General features: G+C 40.0%; 1 protein-coding gene across 2 annotated transcripts in view; it reads right to left on the bottom strand.

The window, feature by feature from the left end:
* LOC126094916 (uncharacterized) overlaps positions 1–17621 on the bottom strand; it is a 46652-nt gene that overhangs the window by 13749 nt on the left and 15282 nt on the right. For both annotated transcript variants that reach the window (XM_049909561.1, XM_049909560.1), the window contains one exon: positions 4027–4197. In XM_049909561.1, coding sequence (XP_049765518.1) covers positions 4027–4197 — 171 coding nt within the window. The remainder of the gene's footprint in view (positions 1–4026; positions 4198–17621) is intronic.

Genomic DNA, 17621 nt, shown 5'->3' with positions numbered 1-17621 from the left:
AAAAAAAGAATTTATTTAACTAAATAGAATTAAAGTGGCTGAAAATATAATAAATAGAGAGAATCATATGAGTGGAGATATTTGAGGGGCTACATAGGGGTCAGCCATGGTGAAAAAATAGTGTGTAGTGCTGCTTCCCGACCCCAACACTTGGGCAGGCCACAACAAGGCATTCCTCCTCCTGATCGATGACACATCACCGTGTGTCAACAATTTTGTGTGAAAGATTCCCCAGTCATCCTGACGTAATAAGCGAGGAGCCTCCCATCTCTGAGCTGCATGAACCACAACATGGGGAGTAAACCCTTCCATCGACAGGTGAATAACACATTCAAGAAGGAGAGGCAATGGCTGATCACATAAAAATTCTGAAGCAGATCTGCCCAGCCCAGCATAAATTGGGCCATCCATCTTGTATCGTGCATACGACATGCTGGAGCACTGGATCCACTGCCAAAGCAGAGGTAATACCAGAACTGATAAAGAGAAAGCCATCGACTGTGTGCATTGCCTCCATATCCAGTTGGAAACAAAGTAGTTCCTCCTGCTTGAACAAGGAGTCACATGAGTTGGGAAAAAGAACCAGCATTCGCATAATTGAGACACGGGATGACAATGGATCTCATAATTGTACCAGGACAAGAACAGAGCCCAATGCTGTAGACAATGAGTGGCTTTGTCCGGTAAGGCACTGGTGGTCTAAACAGTGAAAGTAAGGGCTTGTGGTTAGAAATAAAATGAAGTTTCGCACACATGAATTTTTTAAGGTCCAGACAATAGTAAAAGTATCTTTCTCCATCAAAAAATAATGTTGCTGAGCCGAGTTGAGTGTTTCTGACACAAAGGCAATGGGCTGTTCGGAGCCATCTGAATGGTGATGTAGCAGGACATACTGGAACACAACTATCACCAGGACTGGATGCTTGCCGGGTTGAAATATGACCAAACACGGCACTTAGTGAAGACTAAGCTGCACAAAAGCATGCTAACAGACTGCAGACCAAACAAATGGAGCACTTTCACAAAGCAACAGATGCAAGGGCTGGGTGATAGTACCCACTCCGCAAATGAGCTTGTGACAGTACCCCACTTTGCCAAGGAGTACCTGAAGTTCTCATAGCCATAATGGCAGCAACATATTCTTCCAAGTGCCACACATCCTGCTGGGGAATTACATGGCCCAAATAAACACTGGAAGGTTTGGAGAAGTTGGATTTAGCTAGGTTACATTTAAGGAATGTGGTCTGCAAAATAGTAACAAAGAATGGAGGTTACATAGGTGACCCTCCATGATAGCACCTGTCATGACAATATTATCAAGAGAGTTAAGGTGATGAGGAACAACAGTCATAAAATTTCTAAAAGATGTTGAAAGATGGCAGGTGCACTAGCAACTCCAAACATAAGCTGTTGATACTCACAGTGGCCAAAAGGCATATTAATGACAAGCAACTGTTTTGATGATTCATCCAACAGAATCTGAAGGTAGGCTCCACTCAAACTGATTTTTGAAAAGAACTGACCCCCCCGCCCACTTTGCAAAGGTCTATCTACAACTGACTGTGCATTAACAGTGACCTTGAAGTCACCACAGAGCCAAAGCCAACTGGACGGCTTCTATACGATCACTAAGAGCATAACCCACTGACTTGAGGAAATTGGTCTGATCATTCCCAATGATGTTAAGCAATCCAGCTCCATCTTAACCTGGTCACATGAAGCTACTGGCACCAGCTACATCCAAAAAAAGGGAGGGCAGACAGAGGGTTTGAGGCTGAGGGGTCCCGTGCAATTGTTTGCAAAACCTAACCCTGGGGCAAAGAGAACCAAAAGCTCAGAACACGAAATATCCAATTTGTTACACGTTAATTGGCCTGACACCAGGTACACTGCATCTGCAATAGAAAAACCAAAAGTAGCAAAGGCATCTAACTCAAACAGATTTTCAGTATTTGCATTGTTAACCAACAAGTACGTAATGCAACTGACTTGTAAACTGTTTTGGCTGTAAATTCACCAGGAACAGCAATCTGCTGTTTGCTATAGCTTACCAATCAACATTCAATGTGTGCCAACAGTGGGAACCCAAGCCTGTCTTACATCTATGTGTTGAGTGGCAACACAGCGGCCACCGTGTCAACTTGTAGGATTAATGGTTTAGCTATCACCCGCACTTCAATGAAAAGTTTGTTCTGGCTTGCAGACAATAATAAACAATGATGAAACGGCATGAATATCATCATTCACTGATTCCCGTAATGACTCCTGGGGTGGAAGGTTGGGATGGAGATCGAAATACCCCTGCCACGTGCCCTTTCTTTTACATTTAAGAAGCCCACTGCTTGGGGCAGGCCGCCTGCTGGTACTGTGCAAAAGAAAAGGAGCATGAAGGAAGTGTTGTTCATTTTCCCTGCTGCTTATAACATGTTTTACTACGTCAGCCCAGTTGGCTTCTTTGTATTGCGGCTCCCTCCTCTTCCCCCAGTGAGCCAGGCTCCATGCACCAGGGCTGCACACTGTCAACAATGCCATCAAAATCTCCTCTAATGTACCATCTTCAAGCTGAAGAGCACATTGATTTAACTCCTTATTTGGGACCAAACAAATGACTGTCTCTGACAATGTTGTCGGCATAAGATATCCGGGACGAACCAACACTTAATGAGTGAGGCTGTGAAGCTTGGCCGTCCAAGCTCAGTATGATTGCTGTGGCTGTTTATGACACTGGTAGAATTCAACACATGCAGCAACCACTTGCATACACTTCTGGTCAAAGGAAGACAGCAAACTATGCATATCGTCAAAAGAAAGTGATGCTTGTTTCTGCAGAGAAGCTAACTGGCACACAAGGTATGCACCATTAAAAAAGAGCCTTATCGACCTCTGTGTTGACCACCTGGAATGCCATGAAATGTTGACAATGTCTCTTCTCATACATGTCCCAGCGGGAATTCATCACGGGGGACGAACTATGGTAGGTGCCCGAGCCTGGGTAAACGTGGCGAACAAACATTCCAACATAGCCGTATGCACCTGCTGTTGTTGCAGAAGTTATGGGGATAAAGCCTCCATGGAGGAGCTGAATGCCAGAAAAACCACAGAATCCGAAACACACAAAAATTTGACCCTCGATGTTGCCATTTGTGTTCTGATTAGGAACACAAGGAAATACACAGTTGTAAAAGAGATACAATTTATTGGGTCATGGAATGGCATCAAAAAGAGTACAATAGAAGTAGTCTACATGTCTCAAACCCATTTACCAACCGAGGGCATGGAGGCCCGTTCATGCCTTTATAAAGACACTATCCATGTCATGTGTCAATAGTGTAGTGCTGCACGTGCACAAAGCATCTGATAATGGCAGTTGGTGACCAGGCTGCTCCTGGTGACCATCTCAGGTAGTTGCGGGCACACAGTTTGAATTTCAGTACACACTAATCTTGCCGCAGTGGCCCCACTTACATCTGCTGTTAGCAGAAGGTGTAGTAACCAGCAGGTTACAGCATTCAACATTTGCAGAACACTTCCAAGAAAATACCCACTGCCCTACCACAACAAAAACAAACATGAAAATAGTCAGATTCAGTAGCAAGAAACATTTTTGAACCGTATAAGAGAACTTACAAAACACATAATAAATGAAAATACAAACACTAGTAACCAAGTGCTATTTAAGCTGATGGCAGTGGACTTGCACAACATAAAAATATTAATATATTTGTCATCAGTGGAAGTGCTGTGCGCAAAAATCGACCATACATGTGCAGAAGAATGTTAGGAATTCTGTAACAAAAAAACTATACATAACAATAATAGTAAGTTAAGGCTTCAGAACTGTTTGATTCTAGCAAATGACCACTGAAAATGCTTTAAAATAAAGCAAATCACATTTGGTCTAAATAATACTTTTATTACAGTCATAAAAGATGTTATTAACTGCCATAACCCATATAACCATGATGGCAGAAAAAAAGACACAAAGAGGACAACACGTACAGCTGATTATAACGTATGGTATCTTACCAAGGTAATGTCCTACAGCAAGTCCTACAACAACTGAAGCTGCAATTACCATCAGTATGTTGAGAGCTGTATTAACATCTTTGTTGGGATGATGAACATATTTTTTGTTCTTCGGTCCATTCACCTCTTCATCTGTCTGTGCAATATCGTAGTCCATCTCGCCAGAGAGAACTGAAAATATTGTTCACAGTGAAACTGGTTTCTTGTTCACATCATTTTTAAAATTAAGAAAAGCAAATACATTCTTTAATGTACACAAGAAAAGGAGGTATCCTTGGACAAGGCCTGGAGACATGGGAATATATCAACAGGATTGTATCATAGTGAGAAAGAGATTCAAAAATAAGATATTCAAGTATACGGAATAAGGTATACGATATTAGCTAGTAAGGTATACTGAGAAGCTGATATAGACACAGATCACACTTTTGTAATAATAAAGAGTACGCTGAGGAGTAAGAGAACTGGTAAGAAGAAGCAATGCATAAGTCAGTAGGACAGTAAGTACTAAGGAATATGAGATATGTTTGAAGTTCTCTGAAGCTGTATAAACTACAGTAATGAATACAGCAAAGTGGCCCTGGTGAAGTGGAATGGGTATCATTAAAATGGGCACCCACAAACGCTGAACAGTCAAATATGGGTACAAGATACACTACACTCGTTCGTCCTCTGTTAGAATATTGCTGCGCAGTGTGAGATCCTTACCAGGTGGGATTGACGTAGGACATCGAAAGGGTGCAAAAAAGGGCAGCTCGTTTTGTATTATCACGTAATAGGGGAGAGAGTGTGGCAGATATGATACGCGAGTTGGGATGGAAGTCGTTAAAGCAAAGATGTTTTTCGTCGCGGCAATATCTATTTACGAAACTTCAGTTACCCACTTTCTCTTCCGAATGCAAAAATATTTTGTTGAGGCCAACCTACATAGGTAGGAATGATCATCAAAATAAAATAAGAGAAATCAGAGTTCGAACAAAAAGGCTTAGGTGTTCGTTTTTCCCGCGCGCTGTTCGGGAGTGGAATGGTAGAGAGATAGTATGATTGTGGTTCGATGAACCCTCTGCCAAGCACTTAAATATGAATTGCAGAGTAATCATGTAGATGTAGATGTAGATAACTGAAACGAAAAATTTGATGATGGAAGAGACACTTCACTTTATTGGTAAAAGTAGGAAATACAAAAATGTTCAGGGTAAAAAGGAATAGTGCAATATAAGACACTTAGGAATGAAATTAACAGGAAAAGTGAAGCGGCTGGAGCAAAAATGTGAAGACAATGGGGAAAAAAAGGGTCACTGGAAGTGCAGACCCAGTACATAGATCAGTCAAAGCAACTTTCTATGAAATTACAAGAAAATCTGTCAACATTAAAGGTGCAAAAGAAATCCCACTGCTGAACACAGAGAAGACAGCAAAATGGAAAAAATACATTGGAGAATTTATGAAGGGGAGGAACAGTCTACTTTCAAGATAGGAGCAGAAATAGGTGTTGATTTGGAAGATGTAGAGGATTCACTATTAGCCACAGTTTGAAAGCGCTTTCTAAGGTCTGCAATCAAATAAAGGAAAATGCATAGATGACTTTCCTTTACAATATCTAAAATTATTGAGAGATGTGGCAAACAAATGACTGTTTTAGTTAGCATATAGAATCTATGAGGCTGGAGACGTATCAACTTAATAGCTGATGCATCAAAGTTGCTGACAAGAATAAGGTAAACACGCCAGGGAGGGAGTTCTGATGCTAGATTTGAAAAATCAAGATACCTACTTAAGATTTATTGACCTAGAAGAAGCAATGGAGTTAGATATTTGAAATTTTCAGAAAAATAAGGATAATTTAGAGATAAAAATTGATTACATACAATATATATATAAGAATAAAGAGGATGCAATAAGAACAGAAGACCATAGAGACAAGGGCTCAGTAAAAAAAGGGGTGTAAGGCAGAGGTGCAGTCTTTCTCTGTTACTGTTCAAACTGTACATCAAAGAAGCTATGACAGAAATAAAAGAAAAGTTCAAGTATAGACAGAGTAAACAAAAGAAAGAAGAAAGTAATGAAGAGTAGTGGAAATAACAATAACGATAAACTTGAAATCAGAATTGAGAGCGACATAATAGACTAAATGATGGATTTCTATTACTTTGGAAGCAAAATATAAAATAACATGGAGGTTATAGTAAACAGACTAGGAAAGGCAACGAACTAATTCTTCACTAAAAGAAGTCTACTAGTATCAAATATAGGTCTTAATTTGAGGAAGAAATTCTTGAGAAAGTACATCTGGAGCAAAGCACAATGCAGAAGTGAATTGTGGACTGGGGGAAAAGTGGAACAGAAAAGAGTCAAAGCATTTCGGTTTAGATGTTAGAGTATGCTGAAAATTAAGTGAATTGGTAAGATATGGAATGAAGAGATTCTATGTAGAATCAGTGTGGAAAAGGATCTGATGGACAGAACAGGATAATAGGAAAAGCGTTAAGAATTAGGGAACAGGATGGGGTAAGTGTAGGAAATATCAGAATATTTGAACTCCAACTAACACTAAAGTTCACTTTAAACAGGTTTTTAAGTTTTCCGATGTATAGAGAACTACAATGATCTCTGACAACAGCAGCAGAGTAGCATACAGGAGCAGCAATGGCTTCTCTCAAAAGTACCCGTTCTTCTCCTAACATACAAAAATAAAATAAAAAATAGGAATCTAGAAGTGATTACCATGTTTAACAATGTTGGTAGAATAGCACTAGTCACAATTTGTTTTTAATAAACTTTTTGAAAGTTGAGTGCTCTCCTTCATGATGGGACTTGCTGGGCACCACGTGTGAATGAATGATTAAATGAAAGATAAGGAAAAATTGCAGTATATTTTTTCCACAAACAGGTAAGATCAGTGCTGTTTAGGCATGACAGTATCTTTATAGATTACAAATAAACAATTGGGAAGCTTCTGCATCGTTCTTAAGCGATTAAGCAGGAAGTCCTATCAGACTAGTATATTATATGCAAAATATACTAAAAACAATGTATGGACTGTGAAATCCCATATGTGCCTACATTTATGACCCTAAACAACAGAAAATGGATTTGATCAAAAAAATGAGTACATGTATCTCCTTGCAATAGACATATACTTATCTCTTATTTCAATGAACCTGGCCACACTCACAAACTATAAGCTCTCCACAAAATATGTCATCTATAGACTGAATATGCAGTACGTCAATACTTAACGTACATCATCAGGATGCACAGCAACATGGAAACTTTTCCTGTAATCTCATCATGATGGGTGTCAAAGACACTAACTTGTTCCTGCAACTCAATATCAGAATGCAGATAGGAAGAAATGATGGCGGGACCAGAAACACCCTACACCACAAGCAATACGGTGGCTTGAAGATGGTATAGATGTAGATTCTGTTGGAAGGCTTAGTGTGGTGTTATCTTGAGAAAGTTCACAGAATTCCACATCATTGTAGCTCAATCAACTTTTGCATTATGTTCAGATGAAAATTATTGTCACTCCATGTTGCTGGAATATGAGAGTGACTTAATAAATCAGATACAATCAGAATCTTGTTCAGTCTACAACTTCCAATGAACTGGAAGCTGGTGTGATGGTTACTTCCTCTACAGTAAACAATTAAGTGAGGAGAGGAGCATGACTTTCGTGTCTGGAGATGATCAGAAAGAAAGACACTATTTGGCCAGACAATGAATATTTTAATTGCATTTGGCCACTCTTAAGTCATGGTTACTATTCAGTAGCACACTTTCTGTTACAAAATTGTAATCTGTTTGCTACTGCAGCACTCCCGCCTTCTCCCCCATTTCTACTGTTTCCAATAACAAATTAACCCTTCTCTGATGTCTTAGTAAATATTTCACTATCATACCAGTTTCTCCATGACATCTATAATTTCTAACATTATATGTTCACATTTTCAGATTGTCATCTTCGTTCATCCTACTTCTGAAAACCCACCCTGTACAGACCCAAACAAAAGCATGAAATCAGATACACTTTGGATTATACTGCAAAAAAAGGAGTTAATCACCACTGCATTTTCTATGGATACACTGACTCTGCCTTTAATTCAGTACTTTCTATCCTCTTCTGCAACCTTGCCCTAGAGCAGTTTCTGTAGAAGAATGTTGGGCAGGAACTTGCAATCTCTGTCTGCCACTCCATCAACAATCTGAGAGCCATCAACATCCTCTGAGGCAGAGGATTACTTCCTTGACCAGAAGCCTTTTGCCATCATGTCTCATTATTTTTTTCAAACTCTTAGCAGCCACTAGTATCAAATATTAGTAGCTGTACATAGTAACTGATGGCCAGGGTGACATTACAGTATGTGCAAAAATAAATGATAAGCTCATACATACCAGCAAAAGTGACACCAGTCAAGGTTCATAAGATAGAATGACTACATACAGAACTTTGGCTTTTACACGAGGACTGCACAGTGAGATGCAACAAAGTTATTGATCGCTGAGTATTGCTTGCTGTCTGGAATTCTTACCTTTTAAAATAACTAAGCACCTTGAGGACATTCAAAGAATTATTTTATTCATTTTATATTTTGTACTATGGTTTTATTAATTTCACTTATTGACAATTTTATTGACATTTTTATTTCTTGACAATTGCATTATGCACTGCATGTCTAATTTTTGTTGTTACCAGGCATATCTTAGATAATGCCATGCATAAGTAAGGTGGTTTTTGTTCACAGTGGTGGCATTTATGAGAAAACATAGGGGTGCAATCATGTTACTAGCTATGATTTCTTTGGTGGTCCCTACTGCCCTCAGTATTAGTTCTGGTGGCAGCTTATCTTTGATGTATGTGTACACAGGTGTCTCACTGCAGTTCATGCGGCAGTCTGTTGACCGGTCTTGCTGAGCATCCACAACATGCGGCGGACTGGGCACTTGTATGGTAAGCTACTTTTGAGGTTCATAAATTGGCATCTTATGGTTGTTATGTCTTCATTTCTTACATCCACATCACACATCTAGTCATTCACAGTTGGTTCATAGGTCACATTAGGCTGGCAATATCTCCTTATTTGCTGTTACATTCAAGATTTTTCAGTTAGGCCCCATTTACCAGTGTGTAGGGATTGACTCAGAGAACCTTTTCATACCTCACCCACACAGGATCTCAAATGCAACCTGATCAATTTTCTGGATTTTTTAAATAACTGGTACCACTTTCTAGTACGGTACACAATCAAGGTATGACACCGATTTTCACATCTGTATGGGCCATTTAAATGTTGATTAATTTTTTTTTTTTTTGGAATGTCTGATTTCTTTGGTGGTCCCTACTGCCCTCAGTATTAGTTCTAACCAGGGTCATGTGTATGATTTTATCCAAATAAAGGATTTGTCAAGTACAAACAAAATGGAGTTATTTATCATGAAAAATACAAAAAAGAACTGCACAGTTCTTTATGGTTTTTAGTCATCTTTTGGATGTTGCAGGTCTTCTTGTTATATCCTAGCCAGTAATGCCAACCGAGCCCGTTGCCAAAAGGTTGGCAGCATCAAAGTCCGGACGCCGTCCGCATAAGCAGCGCCAGCGATACAGGAAATCGCCGCAAGTCTGCGCGCGCCACCGCTGGCTGCTGGCTTCTTAAGCGCTGGAGTCGCGAGCGCTAGGACAGTTCTGTATTCGCCGCTCAGTTGTATACTCGCCACCGATTTGTGTACTTGCTAGTCAGTTGTGTGTTCATCGCAGCAGAGTTGTTGTTTGTCGTCAGCCGACGCTGACCTAGCCGCTCCGACTCGAACAGGACAGATTTCTGTAGACACGGAGCTCACTACTGTGTTTCTGTATCTTCGTTAATAAAGATAAGTACCGACTTTTATTTAATCAGAGTGTTTGGGTTTTCATCTTTCTGTTCACTGTTCCAGCGGACCGGTCGGCCCGCTATTAAAAGTGTGGCGGTGACTTTGGAAGCCGTTTCTACAGCGAAGTGTTTGTCGCTACGAACGCCTCCACAAAACTTCTTATGGCCACGCTTTTGACGAAAAGACTGCAGAAGAATTTCACCTTATGCAAGACACTAGTTTATATTTTCATTTCACCCAAACACGTTTCAGGACTTTATGCACTATCTTCAGTGGACTTGTTGGTTTATTTTTTTTCTGAAAAATTACTGTTACATGTCAACTTCTTGTGTTAAGACATATGGTACCAAGCTGAGGCAGTATGTTGTTAACTTACAATATGTGTAAGGTGTTTGTCAATGTATTGAAAACGAACAGCATACTACAATGGCGCAGACCCACCCAATCCACCGATGCAGAACTTCCTATTCTAGTCCTATCAAAGGCTTATCCTACACCCTCAGAGACCAGGCCACCTGTGAAAGCATCCATGTTGTGTACTAGCTTTGCTGCAATCACTCCTCAGCTTTTTATATTGGTATATGCCAATCAGCTATCCACCAGGATGAATGGCCGCTGCCAAACTGTGGCCAGCAGCAAAGTGGAACCCCCTGTTGCACAACATACAGCTGAACATAACATGCCTGATTTCAAGGACTGCTTCACAACATGGGCCATATGGATCCTTCCCTCCACCATCAGCTTTTCTGAACTGCGCACATGAAATATATCCTCACAACACATTCTCCACTCCCGTAATCATCCCGGTCTCAACCTGTGGTAAGCTACTGTTTCCACACCCTCCACCCAACAATTTCTGGCCACTCTGTCCCTATCACTTTGTAGTGCCTCGAGAATTTCAGTGTAAATTCTAGAGAAACTTGGCCTTCCACTGTCTCGAACACCCTATGTTTTAAGTACGAGGGTGACAGAGTGGAGATGTGTCTACCTTGCCACCGGTTTCTGTGTGTGCAGGATGGACATGTATCGGTAGAATATGGCAATAGTGACGGTCGATCGGCACACACAAGTGTTTGCAGCACACGCCTAAGAAGCTGCATGTCCAGTACAAGAGCAAGCACACTCTATTCCTTGACAGTGTAATGACTGTATTGTTGTGAAGAAATGAATTATGTATTGAACTAAAGACACTTACATTTGACTTTCAGATGTTGGACTTGTGAGAAGCAAGAACTGGTTTTATAGCGGTTATTAAACCAAACACATTATAATTGTATCTGTTAGTATCTAAAGGTCCAAGACGGAGTTGACTCGCGAGAGTTGAATGCTTGTGAAGTTGTTTTATTGAGGAGATGAAAGTATAACAAAGTTGAACAAAAGTATCCTGAGAGTACAGAATCATTTCAAGAGTGGAAAAAAAGGTCTAGTTTGAAATTCCCTTAACCAGCTAGAGTCTTCAAAGAAGAAGAGTTTGAGAAGATTGACACAGCCGTCTGACCCGAGAAGAAGATTTGCTGCACACAATATGTAAGTCAACTGCGAGAGACGTGCGAGTCTTGCACCCCAGTACCACACTGTCTCTCCTGTCCTCCGAAGACTGTTAGAACGTGGCGACCTACGTGACAGGACCCAAAGAAAACTGGAATTTAAAGACAGAAATGGAAAGAAGATATTAGGTGCTGCCATAGCAGCCAAGTCTAACAACATACAAGAACTGTTTCTAGTAATCGTGCAGAGTCCAATGAACAAATGGAAGAAAGTTGCGAGTGCAATGCTGTAAAAGACATGAGAAAGTAATAGTGGAGAGAACTGGAGAGATGACCTCAACTTTTTGACTAACAAGGTCGGGTGTGGAGAGTAAGCAGTCTTCACACACATACATCACGCCGCAGCCGTCGCCGTAACCAGCCACCGATGCCGACTGCACCAGCTGCTGCTCACCAGTGCTGACTCCGTGTCCACTCGCTGATGACGATGCTGAAACCAATATCCGGCGCTGCCGGTGCCAGTGCTGTCCACCTGCGCTGATTGTACATCTTCGTACCAATGCAGCTTGAACTCTATGCTGGGTGAGTGAAAAAACAACAATTTTTTGATAGAGTTGAGGGGACGATTGCACGTTAAACTGTTGTTATAGTTATTGTATTCAGTGGTGAATTTTCTTTAGATGATCATTAGATCTAAGATCAATAAAACTATGGATCAGGAACAACAATGTGGAACAACTTCAGAGCCAGCCAGGGCTGGGGAAGTCGACAGGGGAGTGTCAGACTGGACGGAGTTAGTAAAGTTAATAAGTGCCATTTGAAGTGAAAAACTAGAAGCACAAAGTGTAACTTTAAGTGAAAAATTAAATGCTCAAAATGCTTCGTTTGGAGATGAACTGAATGCTCAAAACGCTTCATTGAGAGATGAACTGATTGCGAATTTAAGCCTTAAGTTAGATTCAGTGAATACCCAATTAAATAGTAAATTAGATGCTCAGAGTGAAATTTTAAGTAATCAACATGAAACCATGAATAGTCAAGCAGCAAATATAGTTTTAATAAAGACTGAATTTGACCCTCTTAATAATAAGGTAGAAAATCTGAAGTTAGATTTAAAGAGTGGACTCACTAGTTCTTTGAATACTCACGTTAATCAACTATTTATTGAATTTAACCAGATAAAGGATGAGCAACTTCAAGATTTAACTAAAAAATTAGAATTTGACATTGAAGATAAATGTAATTATGTAGAAAAGGAACTTGCTGAAAAATTAGGATCATTTCAAAGGGTATGCAATGTTAACTACGATGCTGTAAAGCAGAGGTTGCACACCCTGAAGGATAGTATTGAGACACAAGATAAGCTAATTCCTTTTGTCCAATCACAAATTGCAGGCGTCAACACTCAAGTTGATACTATGGAAAGGGATTTTAAAGAGAAACTAGCGACATCCGCTACCTTAAATATATGCAATCTGGAGGAACAAGTAGAAGAGTTAATAGACAGAAAAGTGGCCGAGAGGGTAACCCCTAACAACATTTCCTCAGATTTAACTTTGGAACTTAATGATACGAAAAAAGGCATAGACAGTTTATGGAAAGAATTCAAACTTTTCCAGGACAAGGTAAACAAAAAAGTGACTTCTTCTAACGTGGTGTTAACCAGTGAGGCAATAACCGACCTACAATGGGGAGTAAATTCAGGACTATCCAGGCAGTTTCCAAAATTTATGCCAGACGGGGACGTACACCCAACATATTTTCTGAAACGATATAACCAAGCCTTGCCAAAAAAACTGGGAAGACTAAAAAAAGATAGAATTCACAGTAGTGTACCTTTTAGGGGAAGCTTCAGAATGGGGCACTGTGAACACTGAGAAGTTTTCGTCTTGGACCGACTTCTAGAAAAAGTTTAAGGAGAAGATATTTTGACTGGCATCTGACATGAGCAAAGTACTTGGATAAACCAATGGATGAAGAGGGCTTAGAATCTTAATAAGATGGTTACCTATCTATGCTAGGAAGGATATATTATGTAGTGGGTAGACGACAGTAGAAGAATTGTTATCCTTTGTAGACACATTGGATGCCTTGAATAAAGACCGAAATGAGAACGTACATCGCCCAGTAATGTTGCAGGAATTTGCACCTAGTAGCAGTGGAGTACAAAATGAAAACGCAATCTCCCGATTTGGCAACCGGCCGGTACTTACAAACAATGAGGAAAACGTTATGCGATCTGGATCCAGGGCCGGGGCCCAAATCGTAGAAATATATTAGGAGGCCTAGCCCACAATAAATATGTTAGCTTTACGCATAAAGTACTGACCCAAGAATGGTTGCTGCTAGTAGAACCTAGCTTAACTACCGTTAATCCACAACCAATTATAGTTGGAAGGGTAGAAGATTTCAAAGTTAACATATTTACTGATTCTGGTAGTGAAGTGTCACTTATTTCTAATTATTTCTTTAATACATTAGGATCTAAACATAAGTTACCGCTATTACCGGTAACAGGAGTGTACGTAGTAGGTATTATTGGGACCAAAAGTAAGGTTGTAAATCATGAAACCCAGGTAAACTGCATCATTGGGACTGTCCCACTTCGTCAGACACTTTTAGTAGTGGAAAATATCAAGAGGGATGTGTTGTTTGGCCTAGACTGACTATCAGAGTTTAACGTCAAATTGAATTTTGAGGACAATTGTCTTTATTTTGGACTAGATGACGATAAATATTGTGTAAAGTTTGTCACTAACCTCTATAATAGTAAACAAATAACTGAGAATCAGCGTTTATGACTAACAGTGACAGCACAATTGTCACCAGAGATTGAAAACGTAAGTCATGCATTGCACCGAGCTGACATACAAAATAAAGTAAGTGAATCCTCAATTTTAACCAACAACCAGAAATTGGATTTAGCTAAAATTCTACTGGAATACGAAATGTTATTTTCTGATAGTCCGTGTAGTATTAGTGACTACGTATGTAAATTTACGATCAAAGATAAAACTCCATTTTTCTGTAAACCATAACCAATACCAGTGAGTTTGAGAGAGGCGGTTAAAGAAGAAATAGATAAAATGCATGACAGCAAAATAATAGCCCATAGTATAAGTGTTATGAATAACCCTTTAGTAGTGGTAAAAAAAGGCTACAGGGGATGTGCGGTTAGTGCTAGATGCACACAATTTGAATAACACATAGAGACAGAACAAGACAGACCAATTAATATCGAGGAATTACTGTCCAAATTTGAAAAATCACAGTATTTTAGCACAATGGACCTGACTGCTGGGTATTGGCAAATTTGGTTGCATCTTGACTCAAAGAAGTGTACTACAGCGTTTCTATTTGATGGGAAATCATATCATTTTAATGTGTTACGGTTTGGACCCCCACCCCCACCCCCACCCTTGAACCATGGACCTTGCTGTTGGTGGGGACGCTTGCATGCGTCAACGATACAGATGGCCATACCATAGGTGCAACCAAAACAAAGGGATATCTGTTGAGAGGCCAGACAAATGTGTGGTTCCTCAAGAGGGGCAGCAGCCTTTTCAGTAGTTGCAGGGGCAACAGTCTGGATGATTGACTGATCTGGCCTTGTAACACTAACCAAAGCGGTATTACGTGCTGGTACTGCGAACGGTTGAAAGCAAGGGGAAACTATAGCCATAATTTTTCCCAAGGGCATGCAGCTTTACTGTATGGTTGAATGATGATGGCGTCCTCTTGGTTAAAATATTCCAGAGGTAAAATAGTTCCCCATTCAGATCTCCGGGCGGGGACTACTCAGGAGGATGTTGTTATCAGGAGAAAGAAAACTGGCGTTCTATGGATCGGAGCGTGGAATAGGATCCCTTAATCAGGCAGGTAGGTTCGAAAAACGGGAAATGGATAGGTTAAAGTTAGATATGGTGGGAATTAGTGGAAGTCGGCAGCAGGAGGAACAAGACCTCTGGTCAGGTGAATAAAGGGTTATAAATACGAAATCAAATAGGGGTAATGCAAGAGTAGGTTCAATAATGAATAGGAAAATAGGAATGTGGGTAAGCTACTACAAACAGCACAGTGAACGCATTATTGTGGCCAAGACAGACACGAAGCCCACGCCTACTACAGTAGTACAAGTTTATATGCCAACTAGCTCCACAGATGACGAAGAGATTGATGAAATATATGATGGGATAAAAAAAATTATTCAGCTAGTGAAGGGAGACAAAAATTTAATAGTCATGGGTGACTGGAATTCAATAGTAGGAAAAGGAAGGGAAGGAAACATAGTAGGTGAATATGGAATGGGAGTAAGGAATGAAAGAGGAAGCCGCCTGGCAGAATTTTGCATAGAGCATAACTTAATCATAGCTAACACTTAGTTCAAAAATCATGAAAGAAGGTTGTACACATGGAACAAGCCTGGAGATACTGGAAGGTCTCAGATAGATTATATAATTGTAAGACAGAGATTCAGGAACCAGGTTTTAAATTGTAAGACATTTCCAGGGGCAGATGTGGACTCGGACCACACACTACTGGTTATGAACTGTAGATTAAGACTGAAGAAACTGTAAAAATGTGGGAATTTCAGAAGATGGGACCCGGATAAACTGAAAGAACCAGAGGTTGTAGAGATCTTCAGGGAGAGCATTAGGGAACGATTGACAAGAATGGGGGAAAGAAATACAGTAGAAGAAGAATGGGTATCTTTGAGAGATGAAATAGTGAAGGTAGCAGAGGAACAAGTAGGTAAAAAGACGAGGGCTAATAGAAGTCCATAGGTAACAGAAAAGATATTGAATTTAACTGATGAAAGGATAAAATCCAAAAATGCAGTAAATGAAGCAGGCAAAAAGGAATACAAATGCCAAAACAATGAGATCTACAGGAAGTGTAAAGTGGTTAAGCAGGGACGGCTATAGGACAAATGAAAGGATGTAGAGGCACATATCACTAGGGGTAAAATAGATACTGCCTACAAGAAAATTAAAGATACTTTTGGAGAAAAGAGAACCACTTGCATGAATATCAAGAGCTCAGATGGATACCCAGTTCTAAGCAAAGAATGGAAAGCAGAAAGGTGGAAGGAGTATATATAGGGTCTATACAAGGGCGATGTTCTTGAAGACAATATCATAGAAATGGAAGAGAATGTAGATGAAGATGAAATGGGAAATATAATACTGCATGAAGAGTTTGACAGAGCACTGAAAGACCTGAGTCGAAACAAGGCGCGGGAATAGACAACATTCCGTTAGAACTACTGACAGTCTTGGGAGAGCCAGGTCTAACAAAACTTTACCATATAGTGAGCAAGATGTATGAGACAGACAGACTTCAAGAAGAATATAATAATTCCAATCCCAAAGAAAGCAGGTGTTGACAGATGTGAAAATTACCGAACTATCAATTTAATAAGCCACGACTGCAAAATACTAACACGAATTCCTTACAGACGAATGGAAAAACTGGTGAAAGCCGACCTCGAGGAAGATCAGTTTGGTTTCCGTAGAAATGTTGGAACACAGGAGGCAATACTGACCCTAAGACTTATCTTAGAAAATAGATTAAGGAAAGGCAAACCTACGTTTCAAGCATTTGTAGGCTTTGACAATGTTGACTGGAATACTCTCTTTCAAATTCTGAAGGTGGCAGCGGTAAAATACAGGGAGTGAAATGCCATTTACAATTTGTACAGAACCCAGATGGTAGTTATAAGAGTCGAGGGGCATGAAAGGGAAGCAGAGGTTGGGAAGGGAGTGAGACAGGGTTGTAGCCTTTCCCCGATGTTATTCAATCTGTATATTGAGCAAGCAGTAAAGGTAACAAAAGAAAAATTCAGAGTAGGAATTAAAATACATGGAAAAGAAATAAAAACTTTGTGGTTCGCCGATGACATTGTAATACTGTCAGAAACAACAAAGGACTTGGAAGAGCAGTTGAACGGAATGAACAATGTCTTGAAAGGAGGGTATAAGATGAACATCAACAAAAGCCAAACAAGGATAATGGAATGCAGTCGAATTAAGTCGGGTGTTGCTGACGGAATTAGATTAGGAAATGAGACACTTAAAGTAGTAAAGGAGTTTTGCTATTTGGGGAGAAAAATAACTGATGATGGTCGAAGTAGAGAGGATATAAAATGTAGACTGGCAATCGCAAGGAAAAGCGTTTCTCAAGAAGAGAAATTTGTTAACATCGAGTATAGATTTAAGCATCAGGAAGTTGTTTCTG

This window comes from Schistocerca cancellata, chromosome 8 (genome assembly GCF_023864275.1).
Source record: "Schistocerca cancellata isolate TAMUIC-IGC-003103 chromosome 8, iqSchCanc2.1, whole genome shotgun sequence".
Classification (NCBI taxonomy): Eukaryota; Metazoa; Arthropoda; class Insecta; order Orthoptera; family Acrididae; genus Schistocerca; species Schistocerca cancellata.
Note: the sequence above shows the minus strand (reverse complement) of the source record. Positions and strands in the feature narration are given on the sequence as shown.